The 18,628-nt window shown below is 35.5% G+C and overlaps 1 protein-coding gene across 1 annotated transcript in view; it reads right to left on the bottom strand.

Moving 5' to 3' along the window:
- Window positions 1–2,986: 2,986 nt before the first annotated feature.
- Window positions 2,987–18,628, bottom strand: part of LOC148306506 (protein pangolin, isoforms A/H/I/S-like) — a gene marked incomplete at its 3' end in the record, with an annotated part of 128,173 nt that continues 112,531 nt past the window's right edge. The window contains exons 4-5 of the mRNA XM_088264893.1: window positions 16,693–16,756; window positions 2,987–3,094 (exon numbers count right to left, since the gene is read on the bottom strand). Of these exons, the coding sequence (XP_088121019.1) occupies window positions 2,987–3,094; window positions 16,693–16,756 (172 nt within the window). The remainder of the gene's footprint in view (window positions 3,095–16,692; window positions 16,757–18,628) is intronic.

Genomic DNA, 18,628 nt, shown 5'->3' on the forward strand with positions numbered 1-18,628 from the left:
CTCTAGCCACTGGAGCCGTAAAGAATGGACGCGATGCCTTTTGAAGCGATATTTTCATCTCCCATATTAAATTTTGAGTAACGATGTTCACATAAGATCGAATTTGAAAAAAACACATATAAAAAAAAATCTGCTACTTCTTCTTCTAACCATTGTCCACACCCATATGGTGCATAGGGCACTGCATCGTATAGAACCAGTGTTATCTTGGTCGTTAAATACACGAAGGAAAGGTGATCAGCCTTCCACTTCAGGTACCAGTCCCGGGCCATATTAAATAAATAATAGACTGAAAAATCACCAATATTTATTTTGACGCTCTTGGGAATCGAACCCGGGACCTCCAGCATGGTAGCCTTGCGTGCTAGCCACGACGCTATGGAGGCGGACAAAGATTACATAGAAACAATTTCAGAAATAGTTTTGAGTGTGTCCAAATACTTGTTCAAAATCTGGATTATCTCCAATTACAGAAGTTATTTTTCATATTATTTTATGCATCTCAACATAGATGAAGAATAATTAGATCATACATATAGAACTTTCAAGAATTTCAGTAGTGTGGTTGTCAATCATGGGTAGAATCGGTGAACGTTTGTAAAGCGATCACTTATCCAGCCTATGCTAGGTTTAATACCAGGCTTCCATATTCTTCTTCATCTATGTTGAGATGCCAAAATATAAACAAGACTAGTTTCGAGAGCTACGAATATTTTCATCAACAGGTGAAAATACAAACCGAATTGAAAATTTGGATGGTTTACAATGCAAAACCTCGTTAATTCTTTATTTTACCCTTCGAACACAAATAATACATCGTATAGCCACACATTCGTCTAAGTGATCGCATTGGTGAGGATTCTGAACCAGTTTTAAAAAAAGCTGAAGTGTGAATCTATCCTAAAATGTCGTAGAGGCCGGATGTCGGGATTTTGGCATGGTTGAAGTCTTCCGACGGCGAGCATTTTTCACAGGGTGGAATGTCGCTCTTCGAAATTCGATAACGCAAGTCTGGAATATTTGAAAAACTTATATAAAAATATCCTTAAATCCAGACAGGATCTCGAATCGGAATTCCAGGGGCAAATATTCCACTAACATTGAAAAACTAAGCTGTTTTTTTTTAAGAAATAAAACCAACTAAAAAGATGGATAAGTTTATACACAAATATCGTAGTCATACCGGAGAAAGTGACCAAGTGCATTTTAAAAAAAAACTGTTTATTGACTATTTGATATCTTACTAGCTTAATATTGCCATAAAAAATCCCAATTTAAAAATCCATTTTAAACTTGGAAGTATAATATATTGACTTGTTAAAAATAACTAACTGCACTGATGTTTATTTTCTTGCCAAGCAAAAATGACTTAAATGGCCCTCCTGAACATTTAACGTTTTGCTAGTTAGTCACTTTCTCGGGTACGACTACGATATAAGGTTTATCTAGTAACTTAAAAACAGATTGATAGAAGTTGGCTAATTTAAAAAAATATATCACAACATAGATGAAGAAGAATATAGAAGTAAGGGTATTGACCATTCTTATAAATTGTCATAGGCTGGTCAAGTGATCACTTTATACAGGTGCAACAGTCACCATCCTACCCATGATTGACCACGACACCAGTCTGATTTTTGGAACTCCCAAATGTATTATTAATTTCATGACCCTGTATATGTTCACGAGAACCATCTATGATGGACTGAGAAAGCTTTTATTTAGCAGAGACCCTTTTTGGATGTTGTGGTTGATGGAAATGTAATAACCAGTCAATAATAATACAGTAATAATATTTTATACAGCACCGTTTTCGTAACCTACCTCAAAGGCACTTATACAGATGTGGATTATGATATGAAAATGATGTAATATTCAAGTGGTAAAAAACACATGTTTTATTTATAATTTAATCATGTCTTACTACAAATTCAGTGCCGAAATAGTTAATAATAAATCAATCATATTTGTTGGACTATACGTCTTGTGAATCGAACCTGAGGTCTCCAGGATGGAAGCTAAACGCGCTAATTATTACACCAGGAAGGCAGACAGAATATTACCACTTACCACTTCAAAAACATAAATTCCGCTCAGTTGAATATGTGCAGAAGCATGGTGATAGCAATCTCAAGTCGATAAGCGAGCGTCCATTAAAAACCAACCTATGTCATGTTTGTTTGGTCAAAGGAACACATAAACCCATAAACCATAACCGCCAATTACGTAGAGCCGAGACTTTGCGGTCAAAACCATTCCAGCCAAAGAACAAGAACAATTTTATCTATGTGCTGTGAATTACTCGGCCTGCTTTTATGGGATATTGTACAGAAGCCATCGAACAATGCATGTGGGTGAATAAATTAGATTTTTACTATGAAAATAAAATAAATAATGCCTTTTTTAACAGTCGGTAGAGCCTTGAATAGCGAAATTGAAAAAGTCGTACCCTCGAAATACTCGTAAAACTTCAAGGACTGTCGAAAACGCGCATTGAAAACAATTGCTTTTTTTTACTTAAACTTAATGACAAACTTTTATGCTTTGTTTTTAGTAAATATTTTTTACTATTTATATTACTGGTATTTTAATAAAAAAATATTAGAAAAAAAGCACATCGCATCGTTTACAACGAAAAATAAATAAATTCATGAGGTGTTCCCCAAGGAAGCAGCCTAGGCCTCCATGATATATTTTTTATTTAAATTTAACCTATTTTGTATATTTACAGAATTTTTCACATTGTGGTATGGTAATATAACACTAATTATCATTCATCGTTCACATTGTGTAATACCACTGAAAACATCACTTTATGGCAACCGGTTTCAAAATAACCATTATAATATATACGAGATTGGACGGGGATCGGGATCGTCTCGGCGCTGTTGAGAGCTGCCCAAGACAAGGACAATTACTCTCAAGTGATAAGTCGACTATGGGGGGACCTGACATGACATGCACAAAATAAGAAGAAGAAAATCACTTACCATGGATACGGGCAGGGGATGCGCTGCAGCACCGTTAGGATAAGGGTAAGGAGCCATCAGGTAACCCATGTTGAAGCCTGCGTGGGGTGGAGCTTCCAATTTGCCTATGGACCAAAAAGATGCAATTTTTAAAACGATTATCCTTCGAGATAATCATGATAGAAATACATAATTTTTAAGAAACAAAACATGTGGCATAAAAAGAATCATAATGATATTAGAAACAAAACACTTAACACATATTTTAATGACATGAAAAACAGTTAAAACTAAAATGGCACTATATAATGGAGTCCTTGTACTAACCCCAATGTATTGAAGTGAAGCTAGGAATTGGAGAAAAAAGGATGAATTTAGACTGAATGCAGTCGGTAAGCGATCAATCGATAGTTAATAATGCCATATCAAGGCGAATTGTCACGAATTTTCTTTTTTTTTCATATTTAATAAAAAATAAAATATACAACTTAGTAGACTCAAAACAGTGTGTGATTTTAATATTTAAAATAAATATGATTTTAATACCCAACCTTCCATATTCTTCTTCATCTACATATGCTGAGATGTCAAAAAATAAAAATAACTTCTTAATGGAAAAACCCAGATTTGTGAACAAGGATTTGGACACACCAAAATGTTGTCAAAAAATTGTTTTATTTTATAATGAAATCAGTTTTGACACATTATAACGATGTATCGTTGTAAAAGCGCATATTGAATTACTCCAAATGCAATTTAGCATATTTTTACGATACGGCCGCTGCAAAAATTATGTTTTAAAAGGGGGGATTTATTTTTCAAATGCTCTTGGTAGTTACGGCCCCTTGTTAAGGCACTAATGGGAGTCGAACACGAATACACGCGGTTCGCTCACCTCAACATGCAATTGCTACCACTCGACATCTAGACGCAGGCATTGTATGGGCAGCGGGCCCTATTGACGAACGTTTGCAACTAGCATCATATTGGCCCTTTGCCCATTTGCCTGTACCACATATTCTTCTGCCTACTGACATCAATAGTAAGGTAGAGGAAAGGCTATTGAGATGGTATGGGCACATAGGACGCAGAGAACCTGATCACAATTAGAAACTGCTGAAATGCTTAGGTGGTCAGCTGGAGTGTCCCTTAGGAGACAAAACAAAGAGTTCACGTATTCGTAGAAGCCAGGCTGTAACAGGCATCAAAAGTGAAGGAGAGGAAAGGCATTTGAGATGGTATGGGCACATGGGACGCAGAGAACCTGATCATATTGTGAACCATTCGATAGCCATTGATCTTCCTCGAAAGACATCTAGAGGAAGACCAAAGAATTCATGGATACTGCAGAAAGATTACATGATTCGAAGGTATGGCCTAGGTGACGTTGTCCATAATAGAAGGACCTACAACCAGAGGACGACGAGATCTGACCCTAATAGTCTACAAAGACGTTAAGTAGGGATGTATTTGTCCATACCTGGGCTGAGCAAAAAATGGGTCTGTGGATTTGTCTGTACTGGGTACAGACACAAAAATGGGCCTTTACGGATTTGCTCATACCCAGTACTTAAAAGGCATGGCTGATCAGAATGCCTTCGCGTATTTGACGATCAAGATAATTCTCACTCGATACAATGCAGTACCCTATGCACCATAGGCTTGCGATTAAGGACTAGAAGACGAAGATTATTTGATATGGCTAGAATGATACGATGATACTCTTAATTATGCTATCGAAGACTTGTTTAATGAACGAGGTGGAATTTTAAATTAGAGCGGTGAATAAATAAAAACCTATCGTGCATGGTGACCCTAACGTAGTAAGTCCCCGCACGCACGGCGAATTAAAATCCAATTTGTATGACCGGGTTGTGATTTTCGTGAAATACACATACTTAACCTCCTAGACTATTTCAAACTTCGAGAAAGGATCCTTACTCATGCTCAATAGTTGATAAGGCAAAACAATGAATTGAGGGAGTGTTAGATTGAGTGTAAATTAGGCAAAATAGAGGGTCGACGAGGTGTGGGCAGAAGGCAGATCTCCTGGCTCCGGAATATACGAGATTGGACGGGGATCAGGACCGTCGAGGCGCTGTTTAGAGCTGCCCAAGATAAGGACAATTTCTCTCAAGTGATATAATAAAATCACAATGGTTTTTTTTTTACATATATTTTATATGACTAATGACCATCTAGACTCCCCCTGCATCGCACTGTACGGCCAACCCCAAGGTAGACTACTCCCGGGCTGACCACCAAAGAGATGGATGAGAGAGAGATGGAACAGCTGGGAATCGACCTCGCAGGAGGCTAATCCCTCTTAAAAACAGGCCACAAGGCCTACACCAAGAAGAAGAAGAAGAAGAAGCTTTCAATGTCCCTGTCACTGCCAAAATAGATAATTACAACTTTGTAAAATAAAGTGATCACAGGTTATGACAGGTCGTAAGCCCTGTAAATTACCCAGACTTCCATATTCTTCTTCATCACCCTGGAGGCAGTATGTATTTTACGAAAATGTAAGACGTTTGACAGTGAATGCGGGGCATTCTATGGGCATTTCATGGGCATTCTATGGGCGTTCTATGGGCATTCGATGGGCATTCATGGTACATCGTTAGACACGTCATTTTTCATGTATGTTGTTAAATGTATTTCCAAGGTATCTCATAGTATTCATATCCGATGCTTGACCACAACGCACAGACAACAATTCCTTTCAACTCTGAAACGAACCACGAAATTTATGTAGCGGTCACCGCAGACTACCGGCTAGCAATGACGAAAATAACCGATCATTATAATCGAATCATTCGGATATTTTAATCGCGATATCTATCATAAAAATAATTCATTATTTTTTTTTCATAAAGGTAACTAGGGATCAGCATCCGAGTAATCTATTTTGACCTAACCTAACCTAACCTAACCTAGTAGGCAGGTTGAAAATAATCATAATTTTTTTTCTGATAAAACAAATTCATTAATTGATTCGGCAGTCACTTTGTGGTAAAATCTATCCATAAACATCTACGGTGTTTGAAATGATGCGGAATGCATCGAAACTTTTTTTTATCTGTTAATGTTCTTGATCGTTATTATAACATAGATGTAGAATTGTGTAATTGGCTTTTTTTTATTAATGTAACTATTTTTTATTTTTTACTTTTTTTAATTTAAAGCTATATAAATAAAAAAAAGAAACACGTGTCACAGCAGATTTTAAGAAATAGTGGTATTTACTAAGTAAAACTTAAATTTAAAATAAATAAATTCAAATGAAATGAAGTAGTGTATAATAATAATAATCATGAGGTATTTATTATTCTTCAAACCTTCATCCGTACCCAATTGTGCATAGGGCACTGCATCACATAAAGAAAGGTAATAAGCCCGCCGCTTCAGGCAATAAATATTGAATAAATATCTGAGTTCACTTTCATTTATTTGATCCCTCCCTGGAAATCGGACCCGGGACCACCAATACGGTAGCCGAGCGTGCTGACCATTACACTACGGAGGCGGACAATTATAATATATAAGGGATAGTAATCAGTCTCAAAGTAAGTAAATATAAGAGTAAAAAAGCAATAATATTCATCGTGTCTCCCTGAAAATCGAACCCGTGACCTCCAGCATAGAAGCCAAACGCTACAACTACTATATTATGGAGACAGCACGTCAAAGATTTTAACAACATCCGAAACATCGCCAAATTAACGATTATTTTCATTTATGTATAAATTTTAAATCAAACACAGATTTTTTGACTCTACTAAGTTGTATTTTATTAACAAAAACACATAAAAAATTATATTGTGACAATTGTTTCGCCTTGTTAGGGCATTATCAAACGAATGTCATTCGTTCTACAAATTAAACGCCAAATCAATAAATAGATTATTTTCATAACCGATTATCGAAGTCTAATCAAGGCTTTTGCTCAATTATCTGCATCACTACCGGCTAGAGGCAACACAGCCACCGGCAATTTATTATCGACACGTGTTAACATAGTCGCGTATGAGACTTGTTTGGGTGGAAGAGTAACAGGGTAACAGGATTACAGAGAGTAATAGAGGCTGACGGAGTAACGCTGTAGCGTGGCGAATAGGGATTACGACGTTGCGAGCCTAATCGGCGCTACCGGTAAGAAAATCGTAAACAGACGTTTGAAGTAAGCCCGTTAGTTTATAAAAAACAGCACCAAAATGATAAAACAGTCAACCCTCCTATAACGCTGGGATAGGTACCATGTTATCAGAGGGGATGTTATAGGGAAGTTAATGTTTTTTAATTGTTTTTTTTAAGTTTTTCGCAGATACTTTGTGGCAAATTTTATAAACTTCATAAAATAAACTTTGTTTTTAACCACTTTGTTTTTGTTTTTTGACATATCATCAAAGATGAAGAAGAATATGGAAGTCTGGGCATTTACGGGGCTGACGACCGTCATAGGCTGGTTTAAGTGATCACTTTAGATACGTGTAATATTCACCAATTCTACCCATTATTGACAACCACACTTCTCTTGGATGTTCTATACATATGAACCAATTTAGAATCGTTGTTTAGAACTTCACTACAGACATCTATTGGTGTGATGAAAAGAAGCTTTTTACTGAGCAGAAACTCTAATATTAGTATGTGAGGTCCGAATCCTGGATTATAATCACATACATATTTTGACACACTCAAAATGTTGTAAACTTTGTTATTGGTACATTTTTAACAGTTTCGACAAGAACCTTGTCATCATCAGTGTTTAACGTATGCATGTTAAACCCTGATGATGATGACACATGTTAAACCCCCTTTTCAAAACCATAGTCAGTATTTATGTATCGTAAATAACTTATTTTTTTCAATACAAAAACGGTATATTTTGCAAATATTTTAAACACGTCAAATGTTACCTGGGCTGAAAGAAAATTAAGTTGCGACTTATCGAATGCTGGGCCTTGATGTTAGCAGGATTGTTATGTACAGAATGTCACGCGTGGTGACATCACCGTCTTATTTTGGTGACAATGGAAAGTGGAATTGGTAGTGAGACACTTTGCCTCGGGAGAGCCGAGCACGCTCTGGCCGCATTCCAACCAAAGGAGCAAAGGAATCGATAACAGTGCATTTGTTTTTAATCTTACATCACGTTTCGACTTAACTTTAGCGTAAAAAAATAATTTTTTAGCGTTAATATCTTAAGCGTAAATAACATTTTAGATTTTTTTTTAAAGTTTAATTTGTAGAACTCCATTTTAATTAATGTATTAATTTCTATTATTTTTTGACATCTCATCAAAGATGGTTCTTCATTTATGAGATGTCAAAAAATAATATGAAAACTAACTCCTATAACTTTGTCCGCCTCCGTAGTGTAATGGTCAGCACGCTTGGCTACCGTTCTGGAGGTCCCGGGTTCGATTCCCAGGGGGGGTAAAATAAAATAAATAAATAAATATATAATACGTTATTTTTTTACTGTAATATTTATTCAATATTACCCTGGACTGGTACCTGAAGCGGAGGGCTGATCACCTTTACTTCATGTGTTAACGATCAAGATAACACTGCGTTTATATGACATAGTGCCCTATGCACCATTGGGGTGCGGATAAGGGTTTTATTTTATTTTTTTATATAACTAACTAACTAACCATCACGCCGCTTCCCCGCAGGGGTAGGCAGAGAGAATAGAACGCCACACCACTCCGTCTTTGCAAACATTCTTAGCCTCTTCCACGTTCATGCATCTCCTAATACATGCCCGCCGATTGTACGACTCCTAGCCTGACCACTTTCAAGTATTTGGCATTCCTGATCGTGCCATGTTTTTCTCGGTCAAACTCCTATAATTGCAGATAATCTAGGTTTGTTAACAAGTATTTGGACACACTCAAAATGTTGTTCCATATTATGTGAGATTTGTTTTATGTTGAGATGCCAAAAACGTGGCCAAATATTATAATAAATGAGTCAGTTCAGTGACTCATTCTGTGTTAGGTAGGAAGTCGCAAAATCTTTTCGAATCGTAAACTCCCTCCGTTCCACCAAACCACATAGGAGTGTCGGACGATGGTTCCTGGAAATGCCAGCATTTTTGTACTTCGGCAAAAAATGGTTGAAAATGGACAATTTATGATATCCTTGTTTGTATAACGGGTCCCAGGGCGGCGTGGGTAGTTGGATTGCTATGTCCGTTTAGGCTTGCGAATCACAATTCTAAAACATTAAATCCAAGATCATGGTTTTTGAAAGAGATGAATCTATAGATAGATCTGAGTTTGAAATATTAGTAAATGGGGAGATTTTAGAACAGGTAGATGATTTCGTATATTTGGGTAGTATGTTTTCCAAGGTTCTCAATAAAAGCAACATTTAGGAGTTTTTCCCCGTTTTTTTAAATCACATTTTAATATGGTATACGGAGTGCGTGGAAGTCTTTGGTATCGTAAGGGAAGGGTAATTATCTATAACCTAACTAACTAACTAACCATCACGCTGCTTCCCCGCAGGGGTAGGCAGAGAGAATCGAACGCCACACCACTCTGTCTTTGCAAACATTCTTTGCCTCTTCTACATTCATGCATCTCTTCATACATACCCGACGATTATTACGACTCCTGACCCGGCCGCTTTCAAGTATTTGACATACCTGATAGTGCCAAGTTTTCCTCGGTCGTCCTCTGCTTCTTTTTCCAACTACATTCGCTTCATAAATTTTTTAACCGTTCTTTCTTCACTCATACGCTCCACATGTCCAAACCATCTCAACACACCTTTCTTAATTTTATCGATAATGCTTGTCTCAGCCTTACATTCTTTCCTTATTTCATCATTCGAACATCTATCCAACATCGTTTTGCCACACATTCGTCTGAGCGATCTCATTTCGACTGCATTCAGTCTGCTTTCATCCTTCTTTTGCCAACTCCATGCTTCGCTTCCATACATAAGGGTACCTTATAACTATTGCATAAACCTTTGTTGACTTGCTGTTTTTATTGTTGGTGGAACAAAGTGTCTTATTAGTATTGCGGAAACTTTTATTGACTTGCTGTTTTTATTATTGTTGGCACTCAATGTCTTATAATTATTGCCCTAATCTTTGTTGGCTTGCTGCTTTAAATTGGTATTAGAATGCAGTACCTTATAAAAAAATAAAAACAAACTAACTAACCATCACGCCGCTTCCCCGCAGGGGTAGGCAGAGAGAATAGAACGCCACAACACTCTGTCTTTGCAAACATTCTTCGCCTCTTCCACGTTCATGCATCTCCTCATACATACCCGCCGATTGTTACGACTCCTAACCTGACCACTTTCAAGTACTTGGCATACCTGATCGTGCCATGTTTTTCTCGGTCTTCCTCTGCTCTTTTTTCCACTTACATTCGCCTCGTAATTTTTTTTTACCTTATAACTACTGCATAAACCTTAATTGCCTACTATTTTTACTGTTATTGAAACCCAGTGTCTTATGCACAACTGGGAAGAAAAAAACTCGTAACAAGAAAGATTCCGAATATGCGGTTTCTTTTTATAACATCATCAAATCAATTTGTTTATTTTTATTACGCCAACATCTCGCATTCTCGATGTTGACAGGCGCATGACGTCACAAACTCGCCCCTGGCGTGGCATGTACCAAAGCAGGTCCTAATGACTATGATTTGGACCACTCGGGCCAGCATTAGAGCCCAATTTAGGTCCACTTACCCTACGGCGAACGAAACCACCACCACACCTACCGAAACGTGACTAACTCCATTTATAGAAGAGTAAAATAAGTATTTATGTATTAATTTTTTAATCGTACACAGATTTTTTTGAGTCTACTAAGTTGTACTGAAAAAACAAATAAAAAATTATATTGTGACAAGTGTTCCGCCTAGTTATGGCATTTTCAAACGAATGTGAAAAAAGGAAAGAGGAGCGGAGGAAGACCGAGAAAAACATGGCAAGATCAGGTATGCCAAATACTTGAAAGCGGTCAGGTTAGGAGTCGAAACAATCGGCGGGTGTATATGAGGAGATGCATGAACGTAGAAGAGGCGAGGAATGTTTGCAAAGACAGAGTGGTGTGGCGTTAGAGAATACTCTCTGCCTACCGCTGCGGGGAAGCGGTGTGATGGTTAGTTAGTTAGTTGATTATGTGAAGATTAAATTAATGGATTCAAATGACGTTCCTGATGTAGCTATCCAATTTTAGGTACTTACGTAATAGTTTTAACATTAAAAAAAATACAACTTAGTAGACTCAAAAAATACTGATTTAAAAATTAACTCATAAATTAAAATGTAGTTCTACAAATTAAACGTCAAATCTATAAATGTAATAAGTATCTTCACATTTGTTTGAAAATGCCATAACTAGGCGAAACGATTGTCACAAAATTGTATTTTATGTGTTTTTTCAAACAATAAAATACAACTTAGTTCACTCAAAAACTCAGTGTTTAATTTAACATTCAATACATAGAGTATAATAAGAATAACACTCTCCTTATCATTCATCGTTCACTTTGTGTAATACCACTCAAATGGTATTACATAAAGTGAACGATGAATGATAAGGAGTGTTATATTATCATACCACAAAGTTTAAAATGGTTTTAATATGGAAAATTTTGAGTATGTCCAAATACTTGTTCAAAGATATTTTATAAAATCATATTATATATTTTTTCTGATTATTTTAATTTGTCCGCCTCTGTAATGTAATGGTCAGCGCGCTCGGCTACCGTTCTGGAGGACCCGGGTTCGATTCCCAGGGTGGTTAAAATAAATATGAGTGATTTTTTCACTGTAATATTTATTCAATATTACCATGGACTGGTACATGAAGCGGAGGGTTGATCACCTTTCCTTCATGTGTAAACGATCAAGATAACACTGCGTTTATATGACGCAGTGCCCTATGCACCATTGGGGTGCAAATAAGGGTTTTATTATTATTATTATTATTTTAATAAGTCAATTTAAAATAGTAATTGTTCTGATTATTATAATAATTCTGATATTACATGACTTAAGACCTGTCATAGGCTGGTTAAGTGATCTGTAAATACCCAGACATTCATATTCTTCTTCATCTATGTTGAGATGTATAAAAAAAATACAATTTACAACTTTACAGCATTGCGTGGCGGGTCTACGCAAAAAACGATGTTTTTCGACGAGCAAATTTGGCACATAAAAATAATGCAGTAAATTGAAAAAATACAAATAAAGAAATTTCGGGAGACATTTGAAGCACTTAAATATGCAAACAAACTTCCGTGTTCCGATCTCAACAGACTTCTTCATCTATGTTGAGACCCTTATTTCATAGGTAGTCTCGTTCTTTAAAACAAGCAAGAAAAATATATTATGAAAGTATTGTATATGAGTGGTATTGGTGAACGAGTCGAGATAAATATTTGCTTTATTTTTTGTGGCGAACCCCAAAAACATTCTAGTCGAACAGGGTTGCCAAAAAATATTTTAAATAATATTAAAAAATAAAAATATAAAAAATATTACATTATTTTTTGACATCTCAATATAGATGAAGAAAAATATATCTGGCCATTTACAGGGCTTACGACCGTCATAGGTCGGTTTAAGTGATCACTTTACAAACGTGTAACAAATATAGACCATGTTGATGAAAGCAGACTGAATTCAGTCGAAATGCGATCCCTCAGACGAATTTATGGCAAAACGATGATTGATAGATGTTCGAATGATGAAATAAGGAAAGAATGCGGGGCTGAGATAAGCATTATCGATAAAATTAAGAAAGGTGTGTTGAGATGGTTTGTTATAATAATATTCAAAATAATTTTTATAATGTTGGCAAATCTGGATAATCTCCAATCATCTCAACATAACTAACTAACCATCACGCCGCTTCTCCGCAGGCAGAGAGAATAGAACGCCACACCACTCTGTCCTTATCGCATACATTCTTCGACCATACCACGTTCATGCATCTCCTCATACACACCCGTCGATAATTTCGACCCACAATAAATATATTTTTTTTAAATAAATATTTGCGGTGTGTGGCAGCCCTGCTTATAGATCTCGAAGCAGGTAGAAATATTTGAACCTTTTTTTCATTAAATAACAATGTTTATGATTGAAGAACAAAGCTTGTCTTACTTCTGACAGGCGACTTGTAATATGTATTTTTTTTAAATATGCTAGGATTATTTATTGGCGAAAAGGTCTTAGAACTAGACATGGGAATGGAATTAAAAAACCGAATCATAATACCGAATCTTAAATGACTAACTAACATATTATTTTTTAACATCTCATCAAAGATGAAGAAGAATATGGAATATAATTTTTATTTGAAGCACTAACATTGTGATTTTCCGTTTTATAATTAAAATGTAACTTTGCTTTAAAATCACTATAAATATTTTTTTATAGCTTAATTATAATGTCTACCGGTTTCGAAGCTAACCGCTTCTTTATCAAGACTGTATTAATTAGTGTTGATAAAGAAGCAGTTAGCTTCGAAACCGGTAGATATTATAATTAAGTTAAAATAAAATGTTTAATGTGATTTTAAAACCATGTTACATTTTAATTATAAAACGGAAAATCACAAAGTTAGTGCTTCAAATATAAATTATAATGGACTAAGTAGACTCTACTTAGTCCAAAAATGCAAAAAAAAGTACTATAAAAAAATGTCCCTTACTGTGTTTTAAATTTGGACAGCCGTAATATTTATTCAATATCAATTACCTTGAACTGGTACCTGAAGCGGAGGGCTGATCACCTTTCCTTCATATGTTAATGTTCAAGATAACACTGCGTCAATACGATGCAGTGCCCTATGCACTATTGGGTGCGGATAAGGGTTATTCTTACATTAATAAACTCAAGAAAGTGGTATTTTTGTATTTAAATTTCTTGTTTTGTCGTCTTTTATAATATGCGTCGCAAAGACTCGATCCTAGAGTCTAAATAACGCAGGTAAAACGTTTCTCCACCGTGTCTACATATTTACGATAATAAACCCTACATTAATTTTGGACTAATAAAATGTGATTTTTATTCTGGAAACCTCGTTATAACAGGACACTGCCATTAAAGTACGGGATAAAAACACAATCGACCCGTAGACCGCAGGGGTACAGCAACACGTCGCTCCATTCGACCGCAATCGTTATGGGCACTATACAAAGGCCTATAAACGTTATAACGTAGGAATTATCATATTGTAAATATGGAGATGGCCATAATACAAGGCTATAGTATGATATAATATATCGTAAAGCATATAGATTTATGGAACTCGTTTTGAAAGTGAATCAGTAAGAAAAAAACTATATAATGTTACTCCCGAGTGGAGAAAAGCCTGATTTGTGAACAAGTATTTGTACACACACAAATGTTTTTAAAAAAATGAAGTTTTCAGTCGAATCAAGAGATTTTTGTATGAGAAATATTTTTAGTATAAAAAAAAAAACAATTTGTATTAAGCCACTTTTTCGAGTATATTAATAAAGAATAAAATAACACCTAAGTATTTTTTTCCACATGAATTTTATTTGTCCAGCAACCGGGTTTCGTCGTAACCGACATCATTGGACTGGTGTGAGATTAGACAAAATTCTATGTTATATACACAACAGACAGGAGTTGAAAACCATGATTTTATATACAAAATAAAATTACAATAAATAATTATCCGCCTCATAGTGTAATGGTCAGCACGCTCGGCTACCATTCTGAAGGTCCCGGGTTCGATTTCCAGGGGGGGGTCAAATAAATATAAGTGATTTTTTCACTCTATTATTTATTCAATATCACCCGGACTGGTACCTGAAGCGGAAGGCTGATCACATTTCCTTTATGTGTTAACGATCAAGTTAACACTGCGTTTATATGCAGTGCCCTATGCACCATTGGGGTGCGGATAAGGGTTCGATGAAGAAGAAGAAGAAAAAATTATTATAATTTCTATATTTATATACACTTATATCGTTTTTTTATCTTTATTTTTACCATATTAGGGAGACCCTAATATGTTTATATGATCCATGAAAAACAGAATTGTTTTAGAAGAAAACTTGACCAGAAATCGAACCCGGGATCTCTTATTTATATGCATGGGCAGACATGACGACACTCGTTGCGTTTGTTTATCTAGTTTTTTGTTAGTTTGTTTGCTTGTTTGAGGAAAAAAAACAAACGATAAAAACAAAATATTTACAGAGATACGTGCTTTCCATTCTGGCAACGGGATTACAGGCCGAAATATTTGTGCAATATTTTATCTTTTATGTAACCGTTTTATCTTTTGAGTGGAGGAGTGGAGATAAGTCTTTTATATTGTAGGCATACATGTCCCAGTTCGAAATGATATTATTTATTCACAGCATTTTTGGGTGTGACAAAATCCTTGTTCACAAATCTGGATCTCTCCATTTAGGTCTTATCATAGATGAAGAAGAAAATGGAAGTCTGCGAAGAAAATAATCTGGTAAAATATGTAGCTTGCATAAAAATTGAAAATAATGTTTTCAGGCGTCTCCCAGTGTGTTAAATAATCCGGTTAGGATCTTGCATACATCTAAATTAAAGGGTCTCTGCTAAAAACAAGGTTTCTCAAACCTAACATAGGTGGCTATAGTGAACTCGCACATATAGAAGCGTCATGGACTAACTAACTAACTAACCATCACGCCGCTTCACCGCAGGGGTAGGCAGAGAGAATAGAGCGCCACACCACTCTGTCCTTGCAAACATTCTTCGCCTCTTCCACGTTCATGCATCTCCTCATACATACCCGCCGATTGTTACGACTCCTAACCTGACCACCTTCAAGTATTTGGCATACCTGATCGTGCCATGTTTTTCTCGGTCGTCCTCTGCTTCTTTTCCCGCTAACATTCGCCTCATAAATTTGTTTTACCGTTCTTTCCTCACTCATTCGTTCTACATGTCCAAACCATCTCAACACACCATTCTTAATTTTATCGATAATGCTTATCTCAGCTTTGCATTCCTTCCTTATTTCACTATTCACACATCTATCATACATCGTTTTGTTACACATTCTTCTGAGAGATCGCATTTCGACTGCATTCAGTCTACTTTAGCGTCATGGGATTTATGATATTAAAAGGAGTTCCAAAAAAAATTAAGTAGTGTGGTTGTCACACATGTTGCGAATAAAACATTTGTTCAAATTATAAGCTTCATAAAAAAATTGTCATGTTTTCAGGCTTTTCCTAGTATGTGAAATAATTCGGGAAGAATCCAATATAATGAAAATCAAGAGTCTCTGCTAAATAAAAAGCATTCTCAAATCAACCATAGACACTTCTAAGAACTCACATATGAAAAAAGTGTCAATTATATGATAAATATACATGTGATTTCCAAAATTTTATATGAAGAAGAATTTGGAAGTCTGGGCATTTACAGGGATTATTTTAAGGTAAAAATTTGAGTAGTGTGATTGTCATTCACGGGTAGAATGGTGAATGCTAGACGTGTATAATGTGATCCCTTAAACCGGCCTACATCTGAGACCAAACATCTATTGTCTATTTATGAAGGGAAGATGAAAATCTGAGCATTTCAGTGTTTGAGAATTTCGACTTATAATTACACAAATTTACGTTATTTGAAAATGATGCGGAATGCATCGAAACACGTGTCACAATAAATTTAAGTAAACGTGGTAAATATTTTGTAGACTTACCGAAAACTGGACTGTGGTCTGCCCTGGTGGTAAGTTTGCTGCTGTAAGGCTCTCCGGACTTTTCCTGAAAAAAAGAAAAAAGAAAAATGAAAACAAGAAAAAACAAGAAAAATCCACGGGTAGTAAATATATGATGAAATGCATGAACGTGTAAGATGCGAAGATTTTTTTACAAATACAGATAGATCGGTGTGGCGTTCTATTCTCTCTGCATACCCAAGCGCGGAAACGGTGTGATGGTTAGATTAGTTAGTTTTTAGAAATAACAAAAGATTGGAATAAAACCACGATCCATGAAAATTATTGTTGATAATTTGAAATTTGGATAAAAACTATGAAAAAAATCGACGACGAGCTGTGAATTTTAAATAGTAATAAATAAAACTAAGAAAACAGACGACGTAATGTGAATTTGAAATAAAAACGACAGTGAAGGAATACAACTAAGTCATGCTAAAAGGTAAAGTAAATAAATATTAAAAAATCTATAAAAATCGACTGTAAAGTGTGACTTCCAAATATAAATAACGACAAACGAGAAAATCCACGACGCAATGTGAAATTGAAAAAGGAATAACAATAAATGAGAAATCCACCATTTATTGTGAATTTGAAATAGGAATAACAATACATAAGAAATCCACGACGAATTGTGAATTTGAAAAAGGAATAACACTAATTGAAAAATCCACGACTCATTGTGAATTTGAAAAAGGAATAAAAATAACTAAGTAATCCACGACGTATTGTGAATTTGAAAAGGGAATCAAAATAACCAAGTAATCCACGACGTATTGTGAATTTGAAAAAGTAATGATTCTGAAAGATTATTGAATACTTGAAAGAAAAAACGTAGGTAACCTTTAAAAATCAGCGGTTGAATAATTTTGTTGTCGACGTCAAAAGGCGTAAGTCGTAATCAGCAATCAAGCAAGGCATTATATCCCGCTGGTTAAATAGTCATAAAACACAAAAGACGAGGCATAATTCAAACAAAACTACAGTAAAAATAAAACGCTTAATCTAAAAACGCATTAAAAAATCACAGAATTTGGGAGCGTGCCAAAAATATTTTGGCAAAGAAATCTTAATTTTAGAATATGTATAAAGAAGAATTTTTTATAGCTGTGATACTCTTTATTAAAATGCAATTATTGGAAAATTAAAAATAAATCGCAGTAAATACAGCGATCATTGAATATTTGATTTCAATACAATGATAAAACACAATCAGTCGTAATAATCGTCGGGTATGTATGAGGAGATGCATGAATGTAGAAGAGCCAAAGAATGTTTGCAAAGACAGAGTGGTGTGGCCGTTCGATTCTCTCTGCCTACCCCTGCGGGGAAGCGGCGTGATAATTAGTTAAATAAAACACTTGTATACATAATTTTTTTTTAGTTTATAGGTGTCTGAACATGATATGAAACATCCATCGTTCCTCTTTATACGAAAGAAGGTGAAAGTCTGAGCATACCAGGGCTTACGACCCGGCATTTGGCTGGCTTAAGCGATCACTTAAGAGATACACTTGTATAACGTTTAATATTCTGCCCTTTATTAATACTATCCATTTTGCATTAATTCTTGAAACCTGTATATATGCAGTAGTCTCAGAACCTTCCACATGTGGGTGTGATTTTCGATATGTTTAGGTATGACTTATTGTAGCGCTATGGCGGAGTATTTATTTAGCTTACTCCGTTTGAAGAATATTTTTAGTTTATTAATGTAAACACGACTAGTTTTGAGACCTACAGATGATTTCAACAACAGATGAAAATACGAATTCACAACAATTTGGGTGTGTTCAAATCCTTGCTCACAAATACGGTAAAAAAACAACCTTCATTAAAAAAACTAAATCTTTTTTAATTCAAATTTTACTCGGTAAATACCACCATCTCTCTCGTGTTTCGATGCATTCCGCTTCAT

This window comes from Brachycentrus maculatus, unplaced genomic scaffold, assembly GCF_059751285.1.
Source record: "Brachycentrus maculatus isolate JH-2025_06_01 unplaced genomic scaffold, ASM5975128v1 h1tg000239l, whole genome shotgun sequence".
NCBI lineage: Eukaryota > Metazoa > Arthropoda > Insecta > Trichoptera > Brachycentridae > Brachycentrus > Brachycentrus maculatus.